At 50.1% G+C, this 24,969-nt stretch overlaps 1 protein-coding gene across 2 annotated transcripts; it reads left to right on the plus strand.

Annotated features, from left to right (window-relative positions):
• Positions 1 to 8,477: 8,477 nt before the first annotated feature.
• Positions 8,478 to 24,689, plus strand: Dmtn (dematin actin binding protein). Of its 2 annotated transcripts, XM_057786068.1 has the most exons (15): positions 8,478 to 8,618; positions 8,819 to 8,893; positions 9,554 to 9,709; positions 11,049 to 11,093; positions 11,637 to 11,736; positions 12,068 to 12,124; positions 12,368 to 12,520; positions 14,147 to 14,268; positions 14,754 to 14,859; positions 22,459 to 22,523; positions 22,689 to 22,737; positions 22,890 to 22,897; positions 23,075 to 23,140; positions 23,390 to 23,470; positions 23,586 to 24,689. In XM_057786068.1, exons 1-15 carry the CDS (start codon positions 8,601 to 8,603, stop codon positions 23,697 to 23,699), a joined length of 1,215 nt encoding a protein of 404 aa, XP_057642051.1. In that variant the 5' UTR covers positions 8,478 to 8,600; the 3' UTR covers positions 23,700 to 24,689. The 2 variants fall into 2 exon arrangements, with proteins under 2 accessions (XP_057642051.1, XP_057642052.1); XM_057786069.1 differs by lacking the exon at positions 8,819 to 8,893 and having other exon boundaries at positions 8,480 to 8,618.
• Positions 24,690 to 24,969: the final 280 nt, after the last annotated feature.

Below are 24,969 nucleotides of genomic sequence, written 5' to 3' on the forward strand. Positions count from 1 at the left end.
GCGGGTGCAGGTAGGTGTCCTCGGCACCATGTGTCATTGTGTGTGGGAGGGGGGGGTCCTGGCAGGGAGAGCAGGCGAGAGCTCTGGCAAGGAGGGCTGCAGAGTCCCTGTGTGCACCCATGTGCAGGAGTTTGCTCAGCAACCGCGTGTTGGGCACGGGGCTCTTCTGTCTGTATGCTCCTGTGGGTCTGGCCTTTCTGAGGTTGGGTGAGCAATGTCTACGGAAGTCTTTCAGCACTCTTGTGTGGGGAGAGTGGAACAGGGACCTCTCCTGAATTCTGAAAGCTGGATTTAGGGTGGGTGTTTTTCCCCCCACCCCCAGATCTGTTGAATCAGCTGTACCCCAGGTACTCAGGTCTGGAAGGCCAGAGCAGAAACATGTTGGGACCAAGTGTGAGGGACTGAGGGACCTAGGAAGGAGGAACTTACCTCTTCTGAAGTAAGTGTACAGAAATGGCCTGCCAACCCAGTCAAGAGAGAACCTAAGGAAAGTAGAGGGAATCCAGACACAGTTGTGGGGTCAAAGGGAGAGGGGGCGCTGCGAGGCAGGGCTGTTCTTACTGAGAGGGTGGGGCAGGCCCTGGAACCAACAGACTTTGTAATCTACTCCTTGTGACTGCCTGATCTTGTTCAGGGTGACAGGTGTCACACAGTGCGGGTAATAGGAACAGCCTTCCAAAGCCATAGGAAAAGGTTAAGAAAAAATTGCGTGACAGAAGAGGAAGTAACAAGAGTTTTGCCCCCTTGAGAAAAGGTCAGGGGTAAGCCTGGCCTAAGGCCTTGGCCTTTGGTGAGCCCTAAGCAGGCCCAAAGCCTGCTGTCCTGTATCTCCACCCCGCCCTACAATACACACATTCATTGTAGTGCGCCTGGTGCCTGCCCTGCTGGCTACATCGCCTTCTCCCACCCTAGGATGCTGTTTTGGGAACTGGTGACCTAGCTGGAGCCTGTCTTTATTTCTGGCATTGAGTTGTTACCACAGCAACTGTGGAGGTGGGGCTGCAAGGGGGAGCGGGGGAGAGAGGGTGAAAAGCAAAGAGAGAGAAGGAGAAAAGATGAAGAAGGAAAAGGAAAGACAGGAAGAGAGACAGAGACACTGATTGAAACAGAGGTCAGACCTCCCACCCGCCTGACCTAGCCCACATGGCTGACTTGGTTTACTTGTTCCTTCGATGATGCCAAATGCTCCAGGGCCAGATCCTACAATCTCATCCAATCCTTGACTCTCAGCTCCTGCTCTACAGGTGAGGTGAGAGGCAGAAAGGCCCAAGTTCATATCAAAACAGGATTTGGGGGGACGCATTGGAAAGAACAGGAACTTCCTTTGGCTTAAAAACAGTCCTGGTGCCTGGTGGAATTCCAGCTTCCTTTGGGTGGCCTTGGGGGTTCATCTCTCAGCTCTTTGTGTCCTTATCTCAAAGTGAGCAGAATACCAATGTGTCGAGTCCAGCCAAGCTGTATGAACACCCCCAGCATAGGTATCCACACAGAGAAAGTAGTAACTGGATCAGGATGAAAGCAAAGGCTGGACCAGAGCCCACCTGCGATGGTGGATCTGCCTGCCTGTGAACCTTCATTTCTACAAGTCCAGTGGGGTCTTAATCTCGATTCCTCCCTGTCTGAGACAAAAAGCCCTGGGATAGGTGGGTGAAAATTTGGGCAAGTCTTATCACCCACATCCTGGGGAGCTGCAAAGCTCCGGTTGCTGTGGAGATGAGAGGGTGGGTGGTTTGAGGTGGGGCCTGGCTGGTGGCTCAGATAAGGCTGGGGCGCCCAGCTGAAGGTGGGTGGGGCTGAGATGGGAGGATGGGGAGCCTGCTGGCTATTGACCTGAGCCTGGGAAGTTGAAGGGTAGCTTCCGACACCTGGACTAGCTTCCTCCGTGGTGCTCTACCTCCCTTCCCTTCCCTCCTCCCTCCTTTCCTGCTGCAGCCTGCCCTTTCCGTCTGTGCCCACGGAGGTTACAGGACTGTGCCTAAGGATGGGAAAGGGATCAGGCCCGGAGGAAGCAAAGTGAGGCATTGGCTTGGGTGAGGGGACTCCACGTGGGTGCTGTAGGCAGATGCCTGTGCAGTGCGACTTGGCAGAAGCTGAAAAATCAGCCACCACCCCCGACTCACACACCTCCTCCCCTCCCACTCCTATTTTCTTTATTTTCTCATCTTCCACTTAAAACATTTTCCCCCTGCTGGCCTTCTGACAGCCTAAAATGTCCCCAGTAAGAACCTTATAGCCTGGGACTGTATGGCGCTTAGCAGAGTGCCTACCATGCATGAAGCCCCTGAATTGATCTCCAGCATCATGTTCAGCCAGGCCATGCAGTGCCCCTGGTTCCAGCATTCTTGAGGTGGAGAAGTTCAAGGTCATCCCTGATAAAGTTATACAGCAAGAGAGCTCTTGCCAAAAAAAAAAAACCAAACAAACAAAAACAAAACCTATGAAACACTCACCACCAAAACCTTCATTCAAATGCAAATGTCCCCACAGAGGTAAAGCTCTGCCATTAGCATGTCCCCAAAAGTTGCTGATCTGTGTACTCTGACACCAAGGGATGCAGGACCCTGATGGAGCAGGGAAGGCACCCCAGTGCTGCAAAGGGCCTGGAAGGGGGAAGAGACAAGAGGAGCTCAGAAACTCAGGCTGAAATTTTGCACGCAGTGGTCTTGCGGTCAGTGGGTTTAACTGTGTCCTTGACCAAGTACTTGCTGAAGTCTGTTTCTTCTTCGATGAACCTGAGGTCATAGTCAGTTCACAGGGCTAGGATATCAGGGTGAGGACGAAATACAGGACTGTGAAGTGCAGGGCCCAGAGCCACACATAACACAGTCTGTAAACACCCACTAATATAACTCTGCCCATGAGCGTTCAAAGCCATGTTCCTGAGTATCAGGCTGTGGGGGGGGGGGGAGTAGGGTGTTTGTACGCACATGACTGTGGGTCTCCTGTCTGGCCACATTCCCTGGGACCCCTTGCTTTCCTACTCTCAGCACTCTGATGGGCAGCCACTCCATAATGCACCCCACACCTGGTATTGGGGGCGCTAGGATGTCATTCTTCCCATCTATGCTTAGTCCTGAGTGCTCTCCAGAGGGTCCCCTCCTGTCGCCCCTGCAGGTGACTCCCCTCACTTTCCTGGTAAAATGGGAGCCTCTGACTGACTCCCTCCAAATGCCCTGGTCTCTCATTACCCAACCTCTTGCCCTTTTCCCTTCTTTCTGAGAAGCATGTGCTTTCTCCAGAGCCTGTCCTCTGCCTGCCACTCTCCTATCCTCACACTCAGACCCCCCCCACCTCTCTACTGCAGCCACAAGCCCAGAGCTTCCCTTCTTCAAAGCCCCTTTGCTAGAGCCCTGCACAGACTTCACCCCTGTGCATACAGCCTTCCACCACTTCCCCGGGAGCCTTCTGCTTCCTCCCCAGTGACGGCTTCAGACTTCCCTGGTATTCTCACTCTTTGCTCTCTTTCCCCACCCTTAAACTTCCTGTGGAGTGTGAGACCCTCTGTCTTCACTCCCCAGAGTGGGCCCTGGGATGCTGTTTTGACTTTCTTTCCCTTTCATGTTCAGACACCTACCTCTAGGCAGTGGTTCTCAACCTGCGGGTCACGACCCCCTTGTGGTTGAACGACCCTTTCATGGGGGTCACCTACAACCATCAGAAAGCATAGACATTTACATTATGACTCATAACAGTAGTAAAATCACAGTTATGAAGCAGCAGTAGGGGGGGGGTCACCACAACAGGAGGAACTGTATTAAAGGGTCACAGCATTAGGAAGGCTGAGAGCCACTGTTCTAGGCTAACAGGTCCCAGGCCACTCTTTCCAGCCTGGGGCCTCCAGAGGCTCCTGCATTCTGCAGTGCACGCCCGTCCACCAGCTGCCGTGTCAGAAATGGACCCTTCCCTCCACCCCACCTCTCCTCTGTGAGTACCTGATCTGCCCGGAGGACCCCGGCCTGCACCCGCTCACTGCTTTTAGCATTTCTCCACATTGCTTGCTCCTGCTCTGAGCCCCATGTCTAAATCTGGTCCTCGCCCATCTCATGAAACACTGCTTCTGTCTGTAGCCTGATTCGTTTGTCCCAAGCACCGTGGCGATCATGTCACATCTTGGCTTCAAAGTTCTTAACCCTCTGTGATATGGTTGTCAGTCACAGAAAATCATTCTCCTGTCTCAAATGGCTCTCATCCCTGAGTGCTATAATCCAGTCATATTTGCTGTATCTGGACTGACCCAGTGTGTCCCCATATCCCCACCTTTGCTCATGCCCTTTTATCTTAAGAATCCTCTTTTTTTCCTGAGGTGGTGGTGCCCACCTTTAATCCTAGTGCTCAGGAAACAAAGGCAGGCAGATCCTTTGTCTCAAAACAAAACACCTTCGTTTTAAAAGCTGGGATTGGTGGCAGTGGCCCAGTCTTGTAATCTCGGCATTTAGGACACTAAAGCTGGAAGGTTTACAGAGTTAAAGGCCATCCTAGACCACATCCTGGACTGTGAGGTCTAGGCCAACCTGGGCTACAGGTGAAACCCTGTCTGTAAACAACCATCTGTAGTGACGAAAGTAACTTCATGGCTGGGGGTCATCACAACATGAGGGACTGTATTAAGGGGTTACGGCATTACAAAGATTGAGAAGCATTTCTCTCAGGCCTCCTACAAGTACCTCTTCTGAGAAACTTCTCCATTCTCCCACAGACACCTCTCTCTTGATTACCTGCAGCCCACTGCCTTATCTGGGGTGTGTGACTTTCCACTTAGTGTAGAGATTATCTGTGGGCATGTCCTCTCCCTGGAGGAGCTTGCATCAGTCCTCATGTTCTCCATGAGGCTCAGCATAGAGCTTGGTACCATGTTCAGCGGGGAAGATAAGATGCTCCAAAGTGGGTAGGTAGGTGGATAAGTCAGTAGCAGATCTACCACTAGGTGTAGATGGGTGGGTGGATGGACAAGCACTCACCTCTGGGACTGAGCCTTAGGTACAGACTTTATGACAATAGCTACTGATAAAGTAAAAACCAGAGTCTAGAGAGAGAGAGTTGATATCTTTTTTTGTTTGTTTGTTTTTCCAGACAAGGTTTCTCTGTGGACTGTCCTGGAACTTGCTTTGTAGACTAGGCTGGCCTCAAACTCACAGAGATCTGCCTGTCTTTGCCTCCCAAGTATTGGGATTACAGGCATGTGCCACCACTGCCCATGAGCTGACAGTCCTTAAGTGTGTACCAGAATGCATTTTGCTCCAGAGACCTGGTTTAAGCATCCCAAAGTCAGCTCTGAGAAGGCTGGAAGAGGGTGACGCTCTAGAACAAGACTCCGGTCACCACAAACACCAGATTCCTCCTGAGTGCCTGACGGAGATGCCCAGATTTTAGAATTCTTTCTGGTTTGGTTTGCTTTTCAAGTCAGGGTTTTTCTGTGTAACTCTGGCTGCCTTGGAACTCATTTTGTTAAGTAGGCTGGTCTCAGACTCAGAGATCTGCCTGTCTCTGTGTCTTGAGTGCTGAGACTTAAGGCGTGGGTCACCACAACGACCTCTGGTTCTAGAATTTTTTTTTTCCTTTTCTGAGACAGGGTTTTTTTTGTGTATGTGTATGTGTAACAGTCCTGGCTGTCCTGGACTTACACTGTAGATCAGGTTGGCCTCGAACTCACAGAGATCCACCAGCCAAGTGCTGGGATTAGAGGGGCCACCACCACCTGGCATGGTTCTAGAATTCTAAAAAGACTTGCATGAGCTGGGTGGTGGTGTCACACACCTTTAATCCCAGCACTAGGGAGGCAGAGGCAGAAGGATCTCTGTGAGTTCGAGGCTAGCCTGGTCTCAGTGAGTTCCAGGACATCAGGACTGTTACACAGAGAAACCAGGTCTTCAACCCCCCCACCAAAAAAAAAGACACATCCCTGGCTAAGCATCCTGAATCATGCCATCATGTCCTTAACCTCCCCAAGCCTTGGTTTCCTAGTCTGTGAAATGGATCTACCCTGCAAGGCTGTTGTAAGATGAATTAGAAAAATCTCTGTGTTACCTGTATCTAGTATATGATACCCAGCACAGCTACTTGAAAGCTGAAGCAGGAAAAGGCCTTCCTGGATTACAGAGCAGTTCAAAACTAGCCTGAGTAACTGACTGAGGTCCTGTCTCAAAACAAAGAACGAAGCAAAGAAGGCAAAGCCTGTGGCACAGTAGGAGAGCGCACACAATTCAGTCTCTAGCATCTCAGGCACATGCATAGTACCCTGCAGGTAACATGCAAGCGTTCAGCAATGACAACTCTGCTACTGACACAATGACAGTAGCTTTTCTGCTACTGAAGCTGCCCTGTGGCCCTTAGCAACCTGCTCACTTCAGGGAGCAAAGCACCCCACGCTAGGCAGCACAGCAGCCAGTGCTTAAATACCACCTTCCCCGTGACGTCACTGTTCAGAAGGGGGTTAGCACTAGCAGCAGGCACGGAACAGGATGGCAGGGCCTTTCGCGTGCACCCGGGAGGATGAGTGGCATGCGGGAGGCAGAGAGGTGGATAGAGGTGAGTAGGTGTGGGTAAGGGCTGCTGACTGTTTCGGTGACATGTGGACAGCAGAATGTTGAGACGAAGCACGGGCAGGAAAGACTGGGAGAGCCAGGCGCGATGGTCCAAGCCTCAAATCTCAGCATCTGGGAGCCTGGGCCTAAGAAGGATTGAGAGTTTGAGGGTAGCCAGAGCTATGCAGGGAAGCCCTGTGAGGAGAGAGAGTTAAGAGAACAGAGCTTCACCCCCAAAGAGAGAGAGAACAAACCAGTGACCTCATTCTTTCATAACTGGCTACAGAAAAGCCCCCTAAATTCACTAATCCCTGGGGAGATAGAAATAATATTAATAGCTGGCCCTCTGCGTGGAGTAGACCATGTTCTACACACTATGTACACCCTAATTTACATACTTCTCTGGTCCTGGAGAGATGGCTCGGTGATTAAGAGCATTGGCTGCCATTTCAGAGGACCCGTGTTTGGTTCCTAACACTCACATGGCCACTGATTTGCAAATCCAGTTCCTGGGGATACCCTCTTCTGGCCTCCATGGACACCAGTTTATGCATGTGGTACACAGACAAACATGCTGACAAAACACCCATACACACAGAAATAAACAAATCCTGGAAACTTCCCAGAGAAGTCTATGACAAGAAACTATTACCATCCCTTGCTTTATTGCTGTTTTAGACAGGGTCCCACACTATAATTCTAGCTGCTTGGAACTCACTGTGTAACCTAGGCACTATGAAACCTGTGCTGGCATGTAATTCAAAGCAATCCTCCTGCCTCAGCTTCCCAAGTGCTAAGATGTAAGTACGTGCAAAGTGCAAATGACTTACCCAAGACCGCAGCGAGTAGTAGTTACTTCTTAAGCCCAGGCGTCCTGGCTTGAAAGGCCCTGCTTGAAGCCACATATTATCCTCTTCCTTTCCCTCTGTGCCTTCCAGGGCCAGTGTTGGGAGCAGGGGAAAGGCGGATAGCCGAGGGAGTGACCGAGGAGAGCCCATGGGCTACTGTCACTACCTAGTACACAGACTGGCTTAAGTTCCTAGGATCAGACAGCCTGTGAAAGGGGGTCCAACTTGGCACTCATGGAACAGTGTGACAGGCCCTGAGAATGTTCTGGGCACCTTGGGGCAGCAAAGATGTGGTCCAGGCCCCTGAGGTTTTGTTTTGTTTTGGTTTGGTTTGGTTTTTGTTTTTTTTTTGTTTGTTTTTTTTTGGTTTTTCGAGACAGGGTTTCTCTGTGGTTTTGGAGCCTGTCCTGGAACCAGGCTGGTCTCGAACTCACAGAGATCCGCCTGCCTCTGCCTCCCAAGTGCTGGGATTAAAGGCATGCGCTACCACCGCCCGGCTCCCCTGAGGTATTTTACACAGTGTCTGCACGGGAGTCTACCTGGCTGAAGGGAGTAGAGAAAAGTCTAAGTGGGCCAGCTTCTGAGGTTCAGTACCAGACCAGGTTAGGCATGACCATGGCTTCCCCACTCTACTCGACCCCCGTGCGTTTTTTCCCTTGGGCCTCTGGCTCCCAATGCTTCCAGTCTTAACTAATGGGGCTGTCTCCTTGATAACCTTCCTTGATAATCTTGTGGGGGGTGGCGGGGGAGGTGAAGAGGTGGCTGAGCAAACTGCAGGGAGTGGCACCAGTGGCTGGAGTGGGAGGGGCCAGCACGGCCTGGGAACTCGCCCAGGCAAGAGCAGGGCAGGGCAGGAGTGACAGGCTTGGGGATATAGAAGCCAGTCCATCCTGGGATGCCAGCTGACCCCTGCCGTCATTTCCTCTGGAGCCAGAGAACAATGGCTTAAAAAACAAGTGCAGCCGATTCACTTAACTGCTGCCTGGCCACACGCACACACAACTCTATGGTGCTGAGCCCAGCTCTACGGAACCTGGCAGCCTAACGTCCTCACGGCCCGCATCTCACTGTCCTTCCAGCCACCCGCGGTCAGCAACCTGGAGAAACCCAAGGGATGAGTACACCACAGTGCGCTGCGACGCTCTCACTGCAGGAGCCAGGCCGAGCCTGACGTCTGTCCTCTCCGCGTGCGCGCCGGCCTCCGAGGGAGTGGTCGGCCAGTGGCTGCCGCATGGAACGTCTGCAGAAGGTGAGCGGGCTGCACCCCGGCCCCGGGTGGGGACCGCTACCCTCCCGGGCCCGCTCGGGAGTCGCCCGCGCCACCTGGTGGCCACCTCCGCACAGCACGCCGGGTTCCCCCACCCCCATCCTGAGGTCTAGGGCAAGACCCACGCCCACACCCTCGCACCCACGCACATGCCCACTCCGCCACCTTCTCGCTCTCTCCAGCAACCTCTTACCTCCCCGGGGAGCGTCAGCTCCTCCAGAGACTCCAGTGTGCCGGGCTCTCCCTCCAGCATCGTGGTGAGTACTTCTGTTGCCCACCTGCACCTCAGCTGGGAGGAGGGAGGGGCGGGACCCACTTAACCCCTGTTTGTTTCTCCTGACCTCCTCTCTACCCCCGCCACATGGAGAGAGGTCCTGTGAACTCTTGCAGGTGAAACGACCCCAGACATCCCTGCGGAAGCTTCCTAGTGTCCTGGAAAGGGCTGGTCTAGTTGCAAAAGGCCTCAAAGGCAAAAAACAAAACAAAACAAAAAACAAACAAAAAACAAAAAAAAAACCTTTTTTTTTTAAAAAAAAAGGGACTATCTAGAGCGGAGCACAGTGAAGGAAAGCCTATTGTTCCAGAATTTGGGAAGTGAAAACAAGAGGTTAAGGAAGAGGGGGAGGGAAATGGGGAACAGGGACAGGTGGAAATTTTAATTAAAAAAGAATAAAAATAATAAAAAAAAGAGGTTAAGGAAGTTCAAGGCCAATTGCAGCTACAGAGAGCCTTGACTAGATGAGATGCTGTCTCAAAATTAAGTGCTCATCCTAGATCCTTAAAGGGAATATAATGGAGTTGTTAACTCATGAGAATTGACATCGAAAACGTTTTCTTGATAACCAATGTGAGGTCAAGCGTCCGTCCTTAGGTGATACTTTGGGAAACTCTGTTCCATTTGGACCATTTCCCTTCAGGCCAAGATGGACAACCAGGTGTTGGGCTACAAAGACCTGGCTGCCATCCCCAAGGACAAGGCCATCCTGGACATTGAGCGACCTGACCTCATGATCTACGAGCCCCACTTTACCTATTCTCTCCTGGAGCACGTGGAGCTGCCCAGAAGCCGGGAGGTAAGCTGGCGTCGTTTGCGCATGCCTGGAGGGAGCCAGGTAAGTAATGAGTGGGGAATACCCCGGCAGACCTTGGAGACAGAAATGGGCTATGCACACAGGAATGAACCCATGTTTTGGGCAAAGTGGGCATCAGACTCAAGACTGGGGTGTGAATCAGCAGGAACAGCCCTAGCTAAACAGTGGAAACATAGAGTGGAAGGTGGTAGAAAGAACAAACCACACAGCAGGAGCTCCAGAAATTCTAGCTGAGGGAGTAGTCTTATAGCCTCATTTTATCTTTCTGTCACATTGCAGTGATAGCTCCTCCTGTGCACCCCAGAGGGTAGTGCATGGGACAATATTGGTTAGGTACTTTGCCACTTGTGTTCAAGAAAGAAGTCCTCTCAAGTCATGGTCATGGTGGCACACACCTTTAATCCCAGCAATCGAGAAGCAGAGGCAGGCAGAACTCTAAAAAATGGAAGCCAGCCTGGTTTATGTAGTGAGCTCCAGGCCAGCCAAAAGTCTACAGAGTGAGACCCTTTCTCAAAAAACAACAAGCCAGGCCGTGGTGGTGGTGGTGCACGACTTTAATCCCAGCAGAGGTGGGTGGATCTCTGTGAGTTCAAGGCCAGTCTGGTCTACAGAGTGAGTTCCAGGACAGACTTCAAAGCTATAGAGAAACCCTGTCTTGAAAAATGAAAACAAAACTAAGCAAAAAAGAAAAAGAAAGGAAGGAGGGAGGGAGGGAGGGAGGGAGGGAGGGAGGGAAAGAAAGAAAGAAGCGGGGAGGGAAGGAAGGAAGGGGTCAGGATCTCCGAGGTGGCTCAGCAGATAAAAGGGTTTGCATGCTTGCAAGCCTAATGGCCTGGCTGGGTCCCTAAGACCAATGGTGGAGGGAAAGCCCTGACTCCTGAAAGGTGACCTCTGACCTCTACACATGTGCTGTGGCATGTATGTGGCCATACTCACAAAGTTGTAATTAAAACAGTAAAGTTTGAATTTTAGGAAAAGAAAGAGGTCATATTGGTGTGGGCAGATTGTTAGGCTGGAAAACTTCAGTACCAAGGAGCCAAGGAGAACGGATTCCATCCTGGCTGCTTGTTGGTTGGATTTCACCATTCCTTTCCTGCCAGGCTCTGAAGTCAGGGTGTGAAGCATAGTGCTCCCAGATCTGAACTTCATGCTGGGGGAACACTGGGCAGAGGAAGGATGAAGGCCAGGTCGAGATGGGCAAGGATCAAGAGGGAAGAGAGGCTAGGGGAGCAGGTGAAATTGGGTGATGGGGGTGAGTCACCCCTCTGAGGTTCTAGGGTTTAGTGCCTCCCTTGATTCTGACAATTCTCTCCCTTCACAGTGCTCACTGTCACCCAAATCCACATCCCCCCCACCATCCCCAGAGGTAAGTCAGCGGCTCTAGTCCTGCTCTGCTGGGGCCCCCAGCTCCCCTCCCCCGACATGCCTTGTCTCAGCTCAGCAAAGTCCAGGGCATGATAGAATCAGCAAATCCTGGCTGGTTGGTCACCAGCCAACTCATCTGTCAGCCAGACCCAGGGTGTCATTTAACCCTTTCTTTCTGGGTAGGCACACTGAGCAGGTGGATAGAGGCTTTGAATGTTTTTTTTTTTTCAATATTTAACTTTATTTTATGTACATGTGGTATACAGGTGCCAGATTCACTGGAACAGTTCACAGACAGTGTGAGCTGCCATGTGGGTGCTGGGAATTGAACCTGGGTCCTCTGGAAGAGCAGCCAGTGCTCTTAACCTCTAAGCCATTCCTCTAGTCCCTTTGAATGTTCTTCTTCTGCTATGACATTGCCCCGGGGTTGGGGTGTGGGCTGCTGGTGTGGGAGGACTTGGAAGGTGGTCGGAGGTAAAGCCACGTACAAGGGAGCAAGATGAAGTATGGTGGCGGGACCTAGGAGCTGCATTCCTCTCCATAGGTGTGGGCGGACAGCCGGACACTTGGACTCATCTCTCAGGCTTCAACACCAAGGACCACAGGGACCCCTAGGACCAGCCTGCCCCATTTCCACCACCCTGGTAGGTTTTATTATCAGCCTGGTTGTGTTCTTTCCCGGGAGTTCATTTTTCCTTCATGACCCCATTTCCCTTCCTCTCGGTCCCTGCTCTTTGGATTTAGACCTAGCTGGACCCTCTGGGACCAGGATGCCAGGCAGACTCAGTAGCAATAGTTGTCGTGTTATGTCTTCCTTCTCACACACCCAGAAAAGGACAGGAAGTTCTACTTCATGAGGCATGATGCCAGCAGTCTTGCTCATGGCCCCATTCTGTTTGTCTCCATTCTGTTCCTGGACCCACCACCCCCTGCCATCATGTCCCCCTTCTCATCTGCTCCTGTTCCTTCTCTCAGAGACCACCCGCCCGGATTCCAACATCTACAAGAAGCCACCTATTTACAAGCAGAGAGGTGAGGATTCCTCTGATTTCCTGCCACCTACTGGTAGGGTAGTACTGGGCCACATGCTGAGATCTGGGAAGTAATGGGGGATAACTTTACCTGCAAGGACCCTGTGTTCTCTGCTGTGCTGGGCATCTGAGATCTCCTGGGTGGGAAGGGAGAGGTGAGGGAGCTAGGGCTGAGGGTGGGTCAGTTGACTGGCTGCATGGTTAGATGGGGTGGTGTGTGAACTGACCCTGGGCCCATCTGCAGAATCCACAGGAGGCAGCCCTCAGAGCAAGCATCTCATCGAGGACCTCATCATTGAGTCATCCAAGTTCCCTGCAGCACAGCCCCCTGACCCCAACCAACCAGCCAAGATAGAGACTGACTATTGGCCATGTCCCCCGTCGCTGGCCGTTGTGGGTAGGAAGAACTGGGGAAGGGGGAGAACAAGAGGTTGGGATCCCTGTCCACTACTCCTTCTTGGTCCCATGAACCCTTTTCTAACCCACCGCCTGGTTGTTACTTCCCAGCCTTTGCGCTTTCCTCTTTTGATGGCTCATTGCTTGTCTCACCCCTGCACTTCTTCGTGTTGCTGTGCAGGGCCTGCTTGCTAATAATTCCTTCCCTTCTTGCTCATTATTATTATAGTTATTGTTATTATTATTATTAGTTGGGGGTTTCGAGACAGGATTTCTCTATGTAGCTTTGGAGCCTGTCCTGGCACCAGCTCTGTAGACCAGGCTGGCCTCAAACTCACAGAGATCCGCCTGCCTCTGCCTCCTGAGTGCTGGGATTAAAGGCGTGTGCCACCCCTCCCCCAACTATTATTATTTCTTTGTGATTTATTTATTTATTATGTATACAGTGTTCTGCCTGCATGTCTGCCTGCAGACCAGGAGAGAGCACCAGATCTCATTACGGATGGTTGTGAGCCACCATGTGGTTGCTAGGTATTGAACTCAGGAACCCTGGAAGAGCAGCCAGTGCTCTTAACTCCTGAGCCATCTCTCCAGCCCTCATTATTATTTTTTAAGGTCTTCTTTTATTTGAACTGTGTGTGTTTGGGAGGGTAATATGCATACGAGTGCAGTACCTAGAAGCCTGTGGCAAAGGCTTGCACTGCAGCCCAGGTTACGGGAAGTTATAAAATCACCCGTGTAGGTGCTCCGCACGGAACCCAGGTCCCCCTGGAGGAGCGGTGAGCAGCCTAAAACACTGAGCGTTGCTCCAGCTCCCGTTCATTCTTCAGTCACTTAACAGACAGTCCTTAAGCTTCCACCATAGCCCAAGGCCCTCTGACAGGAGATTTCAGAAAGAGAAAAATAAATGAGAGAAGGTCTTGGTCCCCAAGTAATTTAAATGTGTTTCTTATCAGTTTGTCCATCGTTATTGTCATGTTACTGATATTACACGTTATTCTGGTCCTGGGCCTTCTTCACATTAAACACATATCTACCTTCAAGTTACATGCACTCTCAGCTCTGGACTTTATTTTCCAGGCTGGCCTCGAACTCACAGAGATCTGCCTGCCTCTGTCTCCCAATCCCAAGTGCTGGGATTAAAGGCATGCACCACCCCATCCGGCTTCTTTTTTAATTAAGTAGAAATAAAAAAGAATTTAGCCAGGTAGTAGTGACATACCCCCTTTAATTCCAGTACTTGGGGAAGCAGAGCCAGGCAGATCTCTGAGTTCAGGCTACAGAGTGAGATCTAGGGAACCAGGGCTACATAGAAACCCCACCTCTGAAAACAAAAGATAGGGGCTGGAGAGATGGCTCAGCAGTTAAGAGCATTTACCTGCTCTTCCAAAGGTCCTGAGTTCAATTCCAGCAACCACATGGTGGCTCACAACCATCTGTAATGAGGTTTGATGCCCTCTTCTGGCCTGCAGGCATACACACAGACAGAATATTGTATACATAATAAATAAATAAAAACAAAAAATAAATAAAATAGAATTTATAGTGTTCTTTTCAGCCCTGTTTCACAAACTGGAGAAGTGGGTGGCTGAGAGGCCGCACTGATTCTTGGACCTCTCTCTCCTAGAGACAGAATGGAGGAAACGGAAGGCGTCTCGAAAGGGGGCAGAGGAAGAGGAGGAGGAAGATGATGACTCTGAAGAGGAGCTCAGGGCCATCAGGGAGCGGCAGAAAGAGGAGCTCAGCAAGGTAGCATCTTGGCTCCCAGCCCCACCCATCAGTTGTCTAGGTGACACAGTTCTGGTCCCATAGCCAGTCTAAAAGACTCCTGCCACAGAAGCATCTGCGTTTGAACAGGTGGGAAGTGCCTCTCCTTTCCCAGGATGCCCGGTACACCTGGTGTGGCTGGACATTCAGACCCTAAGCCCAGGAATGGAAGGATCCACCAGGGCCAGGTCCCAGCAGGCTGACCTAGAGGAGGAGAACTAGGAATCATAGAAAGGCCATTGGTTGTGCCCTTGGCGTGGTGACCTGGGATAGAGAAGCCGCTGTGGAAGGGTACCACTGAGCATCTCCGACAAACAACGTGGTTGAATGAACGTGGACGCCAGTGTGGACTAGCTTCTTGGGAAAACCATTGCTAGTCTTCTTGGATTGTACCCCAACTCTGTGCTTTTCAGAGGTGGCAAGCTGGTGTCTCAGGCTTGGTGCCATTCTCCTTCCTCCCTGAACAGGTTACCTCCAACTTGGGGAAGATGATCTTGAAAGAAGAGATGGAGAAATCATTGCCCATTCGGAGGAAAACACGCTCTCTGCCAGACCGGACACCCTTCCATACCTGTGAGTGCTGTGTAGTGGGCTCAGGATCACCTGGCCAGAGGTGGGGGTGGAGTGGAGGGGTGTGTGTGTAGCTCTTGAAGAGCCCTGGTGTGAAACCCACATGTGCACTCCCCGAGGGCAAGCATGGGAGCTGGTAGCCAGAACAGATAGAGAACAGCAGTACAAGCAGGTCGGGTTTCATTCAATGAACACCGACTATGGGTCAGGACATGCTAAGCACTGGGGATGTCATGAGGGAGAAATACAGTTATTTCTTCCAGCAAGGGGGAAACTGACATGTAACTCAACCTGGCCTTTGGAGCAGTGTGACAGGTGAGGGAACAGAGTATCAGTGGGTATTTTCAGAGGCCAGTGAGAAGCCCTGGTAAACTCCACTGCGTCTAAGAGGAAGACACAGACATGACACAGAAGATCCTTAAAAACATCAAGCACATCATGGGAGCAAAGGCAGGGAGTTTGAGCCTGTGTCACAGCTCAGAGAGCCTGGGCACAGAAGACTGAGAAGTGAGGAAGAGAAATGGGTAAAGAGGGCTTTGAGTGCTAGGCATCTGGGCACCCCTGTGTAGCCTGGACTTCTTGAGAGTCCCGTAGCTGGAGAGACGAGGTATAGAGCTTCCCACCCCTAAAGAGCTATGAGAACTCTTAAAAACCTGATTTTGGCGCCAGGTGGTGGTGGTGCACGCTTTTAATCCCAGCGCTCGGAAGGCAGAGGTAGACAGATCTCTGTGAGTTCGAGGCCAGCCAGGTCTACAAGAGCTAGTTCAGGACAGGCTCCAAAAGCTACAGAGAAACCCTGTCTCGAAAAACAAAACACAAACAAACAAACAAAAAAAAAGATTTCTGTTGCAGTGAAAAGATGTCATGACCATAGTAGCTCTTTTTTTTTTAAAAATATTTATTTATTTGTTATGTATACAATATTCTGTCTGTGTGTATGTCTGCAGGCCAGAAGAGGGCACCAGACCTCATTACAGATGGTTGTGAGCCACCATGTGGTTGCCGGGAATTGAACTCAGGACGTTTGGAAGAGCAGGCAATGCTCTTAACCACTGAGCCATTTCTCCAGCCCTAGTAGCTCTTTTTTTTAAAAAATATTTTTTTTAATTTACTTTTCATTTTATATACCAACCCTAGTTCTCCCTCTCTCCCTTTCTTCCACTCTCCCTCCAACCATTGTAACTCGTTTACAATTTCAGAGGTGTAGTCCATTATCATCATGGCGGGACATGGCAGCATGCAGGCAGAAATGGTGCTGGAGAAGGAGCTGAGAGTCCTACATCTAGATCTGCAGGCAGCAGAAGCAACTGTGTCACTTGGGTATAGCTTGAGTATAGGAGACCCCAAAGCCCACCCCCACAGTGATATGATACACTTCCTCCAACAAGGCCATACCGACTCCAATAAGGCCTAACCTCCTCAGAGTGCTGCTCCCTATGGGGGCCACTTCCTTTCAAAACACCACACCTACCAAGCCTCCAGATTGAATCCAAGGCTAGCCTGGACAATTTAGTAGTCCCTGTTTCAAAATAAAAGCCTACTAGAGTTGTTTGGTAGTGCATACCTTTAATCCCAGTGCTCAAAAGCAAATACAGGTAGATCTTGGTGAGTTTGAAGGGCCCATGATCTAGATTTTGAGTTCCAAGCCAGCCAGAGTGACATGGTGAGACCCTGTTAAAGAGTTACTTATAAGTATATGTATGGGTATTTTATCTGCATGTATGTCTGTTACTGCGTTCATGCCTGGTGTCCACAGAGGTCAGAATAAGGTATCAGATTCCCGTAGGACTAGATAGATGGTTGTGAGTGGCCATGTAGGTGCAGGAAACTAAACTGGGGGGGTCCTCTAGAAGAGCAGCCACTGCTCTTAATCACAGAGCCATCTCTCTAGCCTAAGCTCCTACCTTAAAAGGTTTTATGGAGCTGGAGAGGTGGCTCAGAGGTTAAGAGCACTGGCTGCTCTTCCAGAGGACCCACGTGGCAGCTCACAGCTGTCTGTAACTCCAGACTCATCTGATGCCCTCACACAGATATACATACAGGCAAGACACCAATTCACGTGAAATAAAAACAAATTAAAAATAAACAAATAAAGGTTTTATTTTATTTGTGTGTGTGTACGTTAGTGTAGGGTCTGTGGAAGCCAGAGGCATTGGTCCTCTGGAGCTGGAATTACAGGTTGTTGTGAGCCACTGCTGAGAACCAAATTGATGTCCTCTATAAGAGCAGTGTATGGGTTTTTGTTTTGTTTTGCTTTTTTTGTTTTCCCCTAGAGAGGGTATCTCTAGGAATCCCTGGCTGTCCTGGAACCCGCTATGTAGATCAGGCTGGCCTCACACTCAGAGAGATCCTCCTGCCTCTGCCTCCTGAGTGATGGGATTAATGGCATATACTCCCACCATCCAGTGCATTATGTGCTCTTAACCGCTGAGCCGTCTCTCCATCCTTCCTTTAAAACGTTTATTTAGTTACTTATATTGTGTGTGCATGAAGGACGCATATGTGTTTGGGCAGACATCGGAGAACACCTTTGTGGAGTCAGTTCTTTTTTTCTACGTCTGTGTGGGTTCAAGGGATCAAATTTACATCGTCAGGGTCACAAGGCGTTTACCTTTGCTCATTGAGCCGTCTCCTAGCCCTGTTCCTACTCTCTTAACAGCTCATGTTTTGAATCCTTGGCGGTATGCTCAAACTGTATCCTAAGGAGAACACATCTTTTTGGGTTCAGAGAAGAGGGAACAGATCTAAGAAATATACAGATCAAATCCACTGAAGTGAATCCTATAACCCTCATAACCCTTGCATGGTGGGGGCGGGGATATGGATGGATAAGGAAGAGAGAAAACCTTCAGGGCGTTATCCTGGGTGCTAGTGAGTAACAATTTACAATTAGATAAGAAAGGGGGAGGGGAAGAGACTGTTTCAGCTATGTAGAGCACGTGGGTGAGAACTGAGTTTGGCCAGCCAGAAGCTGGAGGGTCTGCCGCTAATATGCATAGGAATCTGAAGACAAAGTAAGATTATTCATGGAGAAAGGAAAAGACAACCAGGTTCCCAGGCCTGCAGAACATGCATGCCCCAGGTAGCTTGCTCAGTAATGATCTGTGTGTTCTAAGGGCTACATAGCAAGACCCTGGATCTAGTGTGAGGGGTGGTGGCGAGGAACACAGGGAGGAAATGGAGCCCTGAGTTTTGGGAGACGACTATGAAAGACCTCTGTAGAAGAAAGGACTGGGGCTACTGAGCCAGAGGATGCAAGCCCAGCTTGCTTGTTGGGAAATATCACAAGATCTTAACATTTGTCGTGATGCTAACCCATAGCTGTGGGGGTAGGAGAGGAGATGTGGGCTGATCCAGTGCTAGTATTTGGTAAGGAAGGTGCTGAGGGATTGCAGTTCCCACAATGGACTGCAGGGCATGGCTCTTTGGAGGGGTATAGAGGATGTGGAGCCAAGAGACACACCAGGACTGGCATTTTTTTTTTCATTTATTTGCTTTGGGTTTCTTTTCTTTTCTTTTTTTTTTTTTTTTTGCGCTTGTTTCTTTGTTTTTCTTTTTCTTTTCTATGTATGTATTTATGTTTTAAAGTCTATAGTTGAAGCCTGGAGAACGATCGTCTCTAGGGATGGATTCAGCCTTGGTGTTTCAGATTCTTCTTCTGTTTTTAAAAATTTATTTATTTGTGTGTTTTTAATGTAGGAGTTTTCTGTCCTCATGTATGCATGCATGATGAAAGAGGTCATGCCATTATAGATGGCTGTGAGCCACCATGTGGGTGCTGGGAATTGAACTCAGGACGTCTGGAAGAGCACCTAGTGCTCTTGACCTCTGAACCATCTCTCTAGTCCCCCAGATTCTTCTGTTTGGCCAAAAAGATGAGCACTGTGACTTCCATTTGGCTTTGTAAAGTGAAATAGTCAAGTGCCTCCTTCACCCTCCCCTGGAACAGTCCCCGGATGGAGGTATCATGTAGTCATGTAGGTTCTCAGCAGATCTAATGTTATAAATGGAGTGGCGGGCTGTGTCCCGCTGCCCAACTGGCTTACACCCGGGTTGGTGGGCTGCTTGTCGTCCCGGCTACCCAGCTAGCTTATGCCCAAAATAATCACGTGGGGATCTGTATTAATTAAATTGCTGCCTGGCCCATTAGCTCTAGCCTCTTATTGGCTAACTCTCACATCTTGATTCAACCCATTTCTAATAATCTGTACGTCACCACAAGGCCATGGCTTACCAGGAAAGATTGAGCATGTCTGACCTGGCAGCTTCATGGTGGGCGGCTCTCTGACTGCCTCCTTCCTCCCAGCATCCAGTTCTCTTTTTCCCGCCTATCTAAGTTTTGCCCTATCAAAAGGCCAAGGCAGTTTTCTTTATTCAACCAATGAAAGCAACACATAGAAAGAAGACCCTCTTATACCATTTCCCTTTTTTCTGTTTAAACGAAAAGGAAGGCTTTAACTTTTTTTTTCTTTTCTTTTCTGTAATCACATGAGGTTTATTGACAGGAACTAGCGCACTGGGATTGAGACTCATATCCCACACAGGGATAGAGGAGTTCGACCCCAAGTAGCTGGAAGAAGGGGTATTTAAGGGAAGAAACCACAACCCAAAGGGGGTAGGGAGGGTGTCATTGGAAGATTCCGGAAATAGCAGTGATAATCACAAAGGGGTGACTCCCCGTTTCTCAAGATTGTTCTCAAGAGGAAGGCTTTAACTTTAACATAGTAAAATTACATATAACAAAACAGTTTATCGGGGGCTGGAGAGATGGCTCAGGGTAAGAGCACTGGTTGCTCTTCCAGAGGTCCCGAGTTCAATTCCCAGCAACCACATGGTGGCTCACAACCATCTGTAATGAGATCTGGTGCCTTCCTTGCCAGCAGTACATTGTATGCTTAATAAATAAATCTTTAAAAAAAAAACAGTTATCAAACAAGAATTACAGTTACAATATTTATATCTATTTTATCATTTATCCATAACAAAGAAAAACAATAACTATAACTATCTATTCTTCAACTCCATCAAAGGCCAAGGCAGTTTTCTTTATTCAACCAATGAAAGCAACACATAGAAAGAAGAGCCTCCTACACCAATCTAATGAGGTTTAGCAGCTCAGAGTCACAAACAGCCATTACCTTGGGACTGTCGCTTTCTTTTTTTTTTTTTTTTTGGTTTTTTTCTTTTTTTTTTTTTTGGTTTTTCAAGACAGGGTTTCTCTGTGGCTTTGGAGCCTGTCCTGGAACTAGCTCTGTAGACCAGGCTGGTCTCGAACTCACAGAGATCCGCCTGCCTCTGCCTCCCGAGTGCTGGGATTAAAGGCGTGCACCACCACCGCCCGGCGGGACTGTCGCTTTCAAACACAAATATTCTGTCAGTTAAAACTTTCTGTCGCTGTGATAAAACACCGCAATCAAGAGCAGCTCGGCGAGGAAAGGGTTTATTTCATCTTGCAGCTTTAGTCCATCATCCAGGGAAGTCAGGACAGAACTCAGGCAGGGCAGGAATCTGGAGGGAGGAGTTGCTGCAGAGGCCCTAGAGGCCTGCTGCTTACTGCTTGCCCTCCATGGCTTGCCTGTTTGTGTTCTTACACTCTCCAGGACCACCTACCGCCCACAGTGGCCTGGACTCGCCCACATCAATCACCCATCTAGAAATCCCTCCCCCCAGGCTTCCCCCCCCAACCCCGCAGGCCAATCTGGTAGGGGCATTTTCCCAGTTGATTCTAGATAGTGTCAAGCTGACATAAAAACAGCCAGCAGGCAGAAAGTGATTTGGAGTGAAAAAATTTTATATGTACTTGATATATTGGAATTCTGTCAATCAAAATATAAACGTTCCTTATTATTGCAAGGACATGACTTCAGCAATGAACGGTGACTGTGAGAACTGATGACTTTCTCTTTGCCTCCCCTCCCCCTCCATCCCTTTACTGGTTTCTGGGAACCCAGACTCAGGTCCTCGTGCTTTTGCAGCAAGCAGTTAACCCCGAGCCATTTCCCAGCCCTTAGAGCCAATGGTTTTCTTTTTTTTTTTTTTTAAAGATTTATTTATTTATTATGTATACAACTTTCTGCCTCCATTTATACCCACACGCCAGAGGAGGGCGCCAGATCTCTTTACAGATGGTTTGGAGCCACCATGTGGTTGCTGGGAATTGAACTCAGGACCTCTGGAAGAGCAGGCAATGCTCTTAACCACTGAGCCAGCTCTCCAGCCCCAAGCCAATGGTTTTCTATGCAGGCCTATTATTCCTTCTCCAAAATGCTTAGGATCTGAAGAGTTTCAGGCTTAAGGATGGTTTTGTTTTATTTCCTGGATTTTAGAATATTTGGATAAACTTTGCCAAATTGGAGACCCCCTAATCCAAAAATCTGAAACAAACACTCCAAATCCAAAACTGAGAACTGTATCAACAAGACTAGAGAAGTTTGGAACCCAGAGCAGACTGGATTTCAGATTTTGAACATTCAGTTTAGAGATGCTAAACTTATTCAAAAGTAAGCAGTAGGTTCCCGGAGCCTATTTTGTTCCCACCCCCTAAACTTCCAATGGACTTTAGAGAATGCTTGTGGTGTTGACCGTGCCTAGGCCCTAGGCTAGACATTTACAAAATGCCTGTCAAAGCGACTGCAACAGAATGGCGACCATTTTTCTTTATTTGTTTGTGGTTTTGTTTTTCAAGACAGGGTTTCTCTGTAGCTTTGGTTGGTGCCTGTCCTGGAACTCATTCTGTAGATCAGGCTGGCCTCAAAGCCTCTGTCTCCCAAGGGCTGGGATTAAAGGCGTGCACCACCACCGCAAAGTGTGTGTGTAGTTGAAACACACAACTGTGTAGGTTTGAGCATGTAGGAGGCCAAAAGAGGACACTGAGTGTCCTGCACTATTTCTCTCTGTGTTACTCACTTGAACAGAGCTAGATGGGCATTGATGCCCCTGTCTCCACTCCACACAGTGCTGGGGTACACACAGCCATGCCCTGATTTTTCTGTGTGCTAGGATCCAAACTCAGGTTCAGAGCCACTGAGCCAGCTCAAATGGGAACTATCTTGGCTGCATTCACTGTGCCAGGTGATAACTATCCAAACTGTAATGTCAGATGTCCAGAATCTGGCTGCTGGTAATGCCGCTGTTAGAACTGGGTGATTTCTTTGGTTTTTTGTTTTGTTTTGTTTTGTTTGTTTTGTTTTGGTTTGGTTTTTGGTTTTTTTTGAGACAGGGTTTCTTTGTAACTTTGGAGCCTGTCCTGGAACTAGCTCTTATAGACCAGGCTGGCCTCGAACTCACAGAGATCCATTTCCGTGATTTCACAGAGAGCCTGCACTTATTTGTAAACCTAGAGCTTACTTCATGGTGGCTCCTAGGACTCATTTTATGATGGAGAGCCTCAGCTCTGCCTGGGATTCGTGCTAGGCCTTTGGGCTTACTTCTAGTTAGAGAGAAGAGGGAAGATGTAGCTTCAGCAAATTCCGCAGCACACTCGCTGGAAGTCCATGGAAGCCTACTGGGTTCTTCTGGTCAGGGAATGCTAAGGAGGCAGCCCTCTCAGGAAGGACTGTTGCGATCAAGGGACTGAACCCAGGCCTTCCTGTTCTCTTTCAGCCTTGCATTCGGGAACATCTAAGTCCTCCTCTCTTCCTTCCTATGGCAGGACTGCCCTGAGCCGGGTAAGGTTATGACCAAGCAGGGGCTGCCTGGGAGAAGTGTATGTGCATAGTGTTTCTAAGCGGACAAACACTTGAAGGCCCCATGTAGTGGGGAGGCCTCAGAGTAAAGGAAGACTGTTGAGGGTTGCCCTCCGCTCTCTCTGATATCTTTGTGTCATTTCCTAGCTACAATCCACAGAATTCAGCCCATCGGGGAGTGAGGCTAGCAGCCCAGGTGAGGAGTGGGGCCACATGTCGCTGGGAAGGGGATCTCCACAGACGTCATAGGCAGCCTGTGTCCAGTGTGGGTCGTGGGTTATTTGTCTAAGGTCAGGTGAGGGTACAGCTTCTGGAGCGGTCTCTAAACTATGGCTTTTGTCTCCATAGGCCTGCAGGTGAGTGCCCCCTGGAGGGGAGCAGGAAAAACCCAGGAAGCCAGGGCCAGGCATGGGCACTGGTGGGGGCGGGGCTATGGGCCAAGAAGTTGCCTGGCGAAGACTGAAGACGCCTAGGGTAAGGCTGGGAAGGTCCCCCTGGCCCACTCTGGCTCACTGAGGCTTTGGTCTCCCCAGAACGGAGAGGGCCAGAGGGGGAGGATGGATCGGGGGAACTCCCTGCCCTGTGTGCTGGAGCAGAAGGTGAGGGCAGGGGACCTGACCGCCACAGTGGGGTGTGCTTCAGGGGGGTGGTGAAGCCCACCAAGCTGAATGCGCTCGGGGTGCTGCTGGAGATGACAAGGGGGAGGTAGCAGGGAAGCTGAGGGAGATGAATGGCGAGATGGCATGAATCCCAGTGGCCTCTGCAGGTTGACAAGGGGACCTGGGGAGTCCAGAGGGTTCTGAGGACTGGAGACTATGAACCTGAGAGAGCTCTCTCTGACTCTCCAGATCTATCCCTATGAAATGCTGATAGTGACCAACAAGGGGCGAACTAAGCTGCCTCCCGGTGTGGATCGCATGAGGCTTGAGGTATGCAAGGATGCAGGGGGTGGTTGAGGGGTCACCCAGTGGGGTCGCCTTGGATTTTGACGCTGTAAAGGCCACCTGCCTCCTCAGTCACTCAGATGCCCATGTGTCCCCACAGAGGCATCTATCAGCAGAGGACTTCTCTAGGGTATTTGCCATGTCTCCTGAGGAGTTTGGCAAGCTGGCCCTGTGGAAGAGGAATGAACTCAAGAAGAAGGCTTCCCTCTTCTGACATCCCCGCCAGCTCACCCTGTCCGTGACAGCACCTTCCCTCTGCTGCTTCAAGGCCCTGAAGCTGGGGCTGTGAGACCTCTTCCTCTGCAGGCTGGGAGCAGCAGGAGGCAAGGCAGAAGCGTTGGGCTCCATTCCTCAGGGAGAGAGAGAGCCAAGATGTGCACAGTCCCAGAGTCGTGAGGCATGGACTTCCTTACCCACATGGGCCAGGGGGCCTTATCTTTTCCCTGGGCTCCACTGCCTAGCCAAACCCAGCCTGGACTCCAGTACACAGTCAAATGTTTGCACCCTTTTCCTGTCTGTCTCCCCACACGAAGGTCCCCAGAAGACGGTGAGGAGAAATGAAAGGGTACTTAGTGGTGAGGTCTGTCTGCTATCCCATACAGGGAGGTAGACCTGGCCAGGCAGTGGCAGCTTTGGGCTCCAGCCCACTGCACTCCTGACAGCTCCCTGCACCAGATGCTTCTCTGATTGGCAGAAGCGGGCTCTACCTGGGCCTCCAGCTGGGAAGTCATCCTCCTGCCAGCTTGTCTGTCCTGTATTCTGCAACCCCTAAGCTTCAAGCCTCTTGCTCAAGACCCAGGGTCTATTCAAAGCTGTGGCTAAGAGCAGAGGCGCTGTTCACAGGACGCCTCACCACCAGCCTCCAGGCAAAAACAGCTAGGATGCACCCTTCTAGCACCTGTCCAGGGATCACGAAACCCAGGCCTCGGCCTCCCCTACATGGGTTCGAGAGGCCTAGTTTGGGGCATCTCTGAGAGTCCAGGCTCCCAGGTCCCCCCTCATTGCCATGCATCCCCTATTGTGCTCTCTACAGAATGTAATTTATCGGGGCACCCTCTGCTGCTTTTCTCCCCAACTCCCTGCCCTACCTAATTGCACTCCCCAGTTCCTGTCTCTCCACATATGTATGTGTATATAATTATATATATATATATTTTGCCCAGGTCTGGGTTTTGTTTTTGCCCAGATCCTGGCACTCCCTGTCCACTGTATGTGTGATCATGCTGGGAGGGGTAACTGCTTGGAATTAAAAGGTTGCGTTGGGTCCCTAAATCTGTTTGTTCCCATCCCCACCTTTGGAGCCGAATTCATGCCCTTACCTATGCTAGACAAGCTCGCACCATAATGGATATTTTTGTTTGTTTTTGTTTTTCTAGACAGGGTTTCTCTGTGTAGTACTGGCTGTCCTCGAACTCTCTCTGTGGACCAGGCTGGCCTCAAACTCACAGAGATCCGCCTGCCTCTGCCTCCTAAGTGCTGCGATT

This window comes from Chionomys nivalis, chromosome 12 (genome assembly GCF_950005125.1).
Source record: "Chionomys nivalis chromosome 12, mChiNiv1.1, whole genome shotgun sequence".
NCBI classification, from domain to species: Eukaryota; Metazoa; Chordata; class Mammalia; order Rodentia; family Cricetidae; genus Chionomys; species Chionomys nivalis.

Coding starts and splice junctions, on each gene's coding strand:
- Dmtn (XM_057786068.1), top strand. Junction 11,094..11,636: donor CCCCCCCACCATCCCCAGAG/GTAAGTCAGCGG, acceptor TCCTCTCCATAG/GTGTGGGCGGACAGCCGGAC. Junction 12,521..14,146: donor CCCGTCGCTGGCCGTTGTGG/GTAGGAAGAACT, acceptor TCTCTCTCCTAG/AGACAGAATGGAGGAAACGG.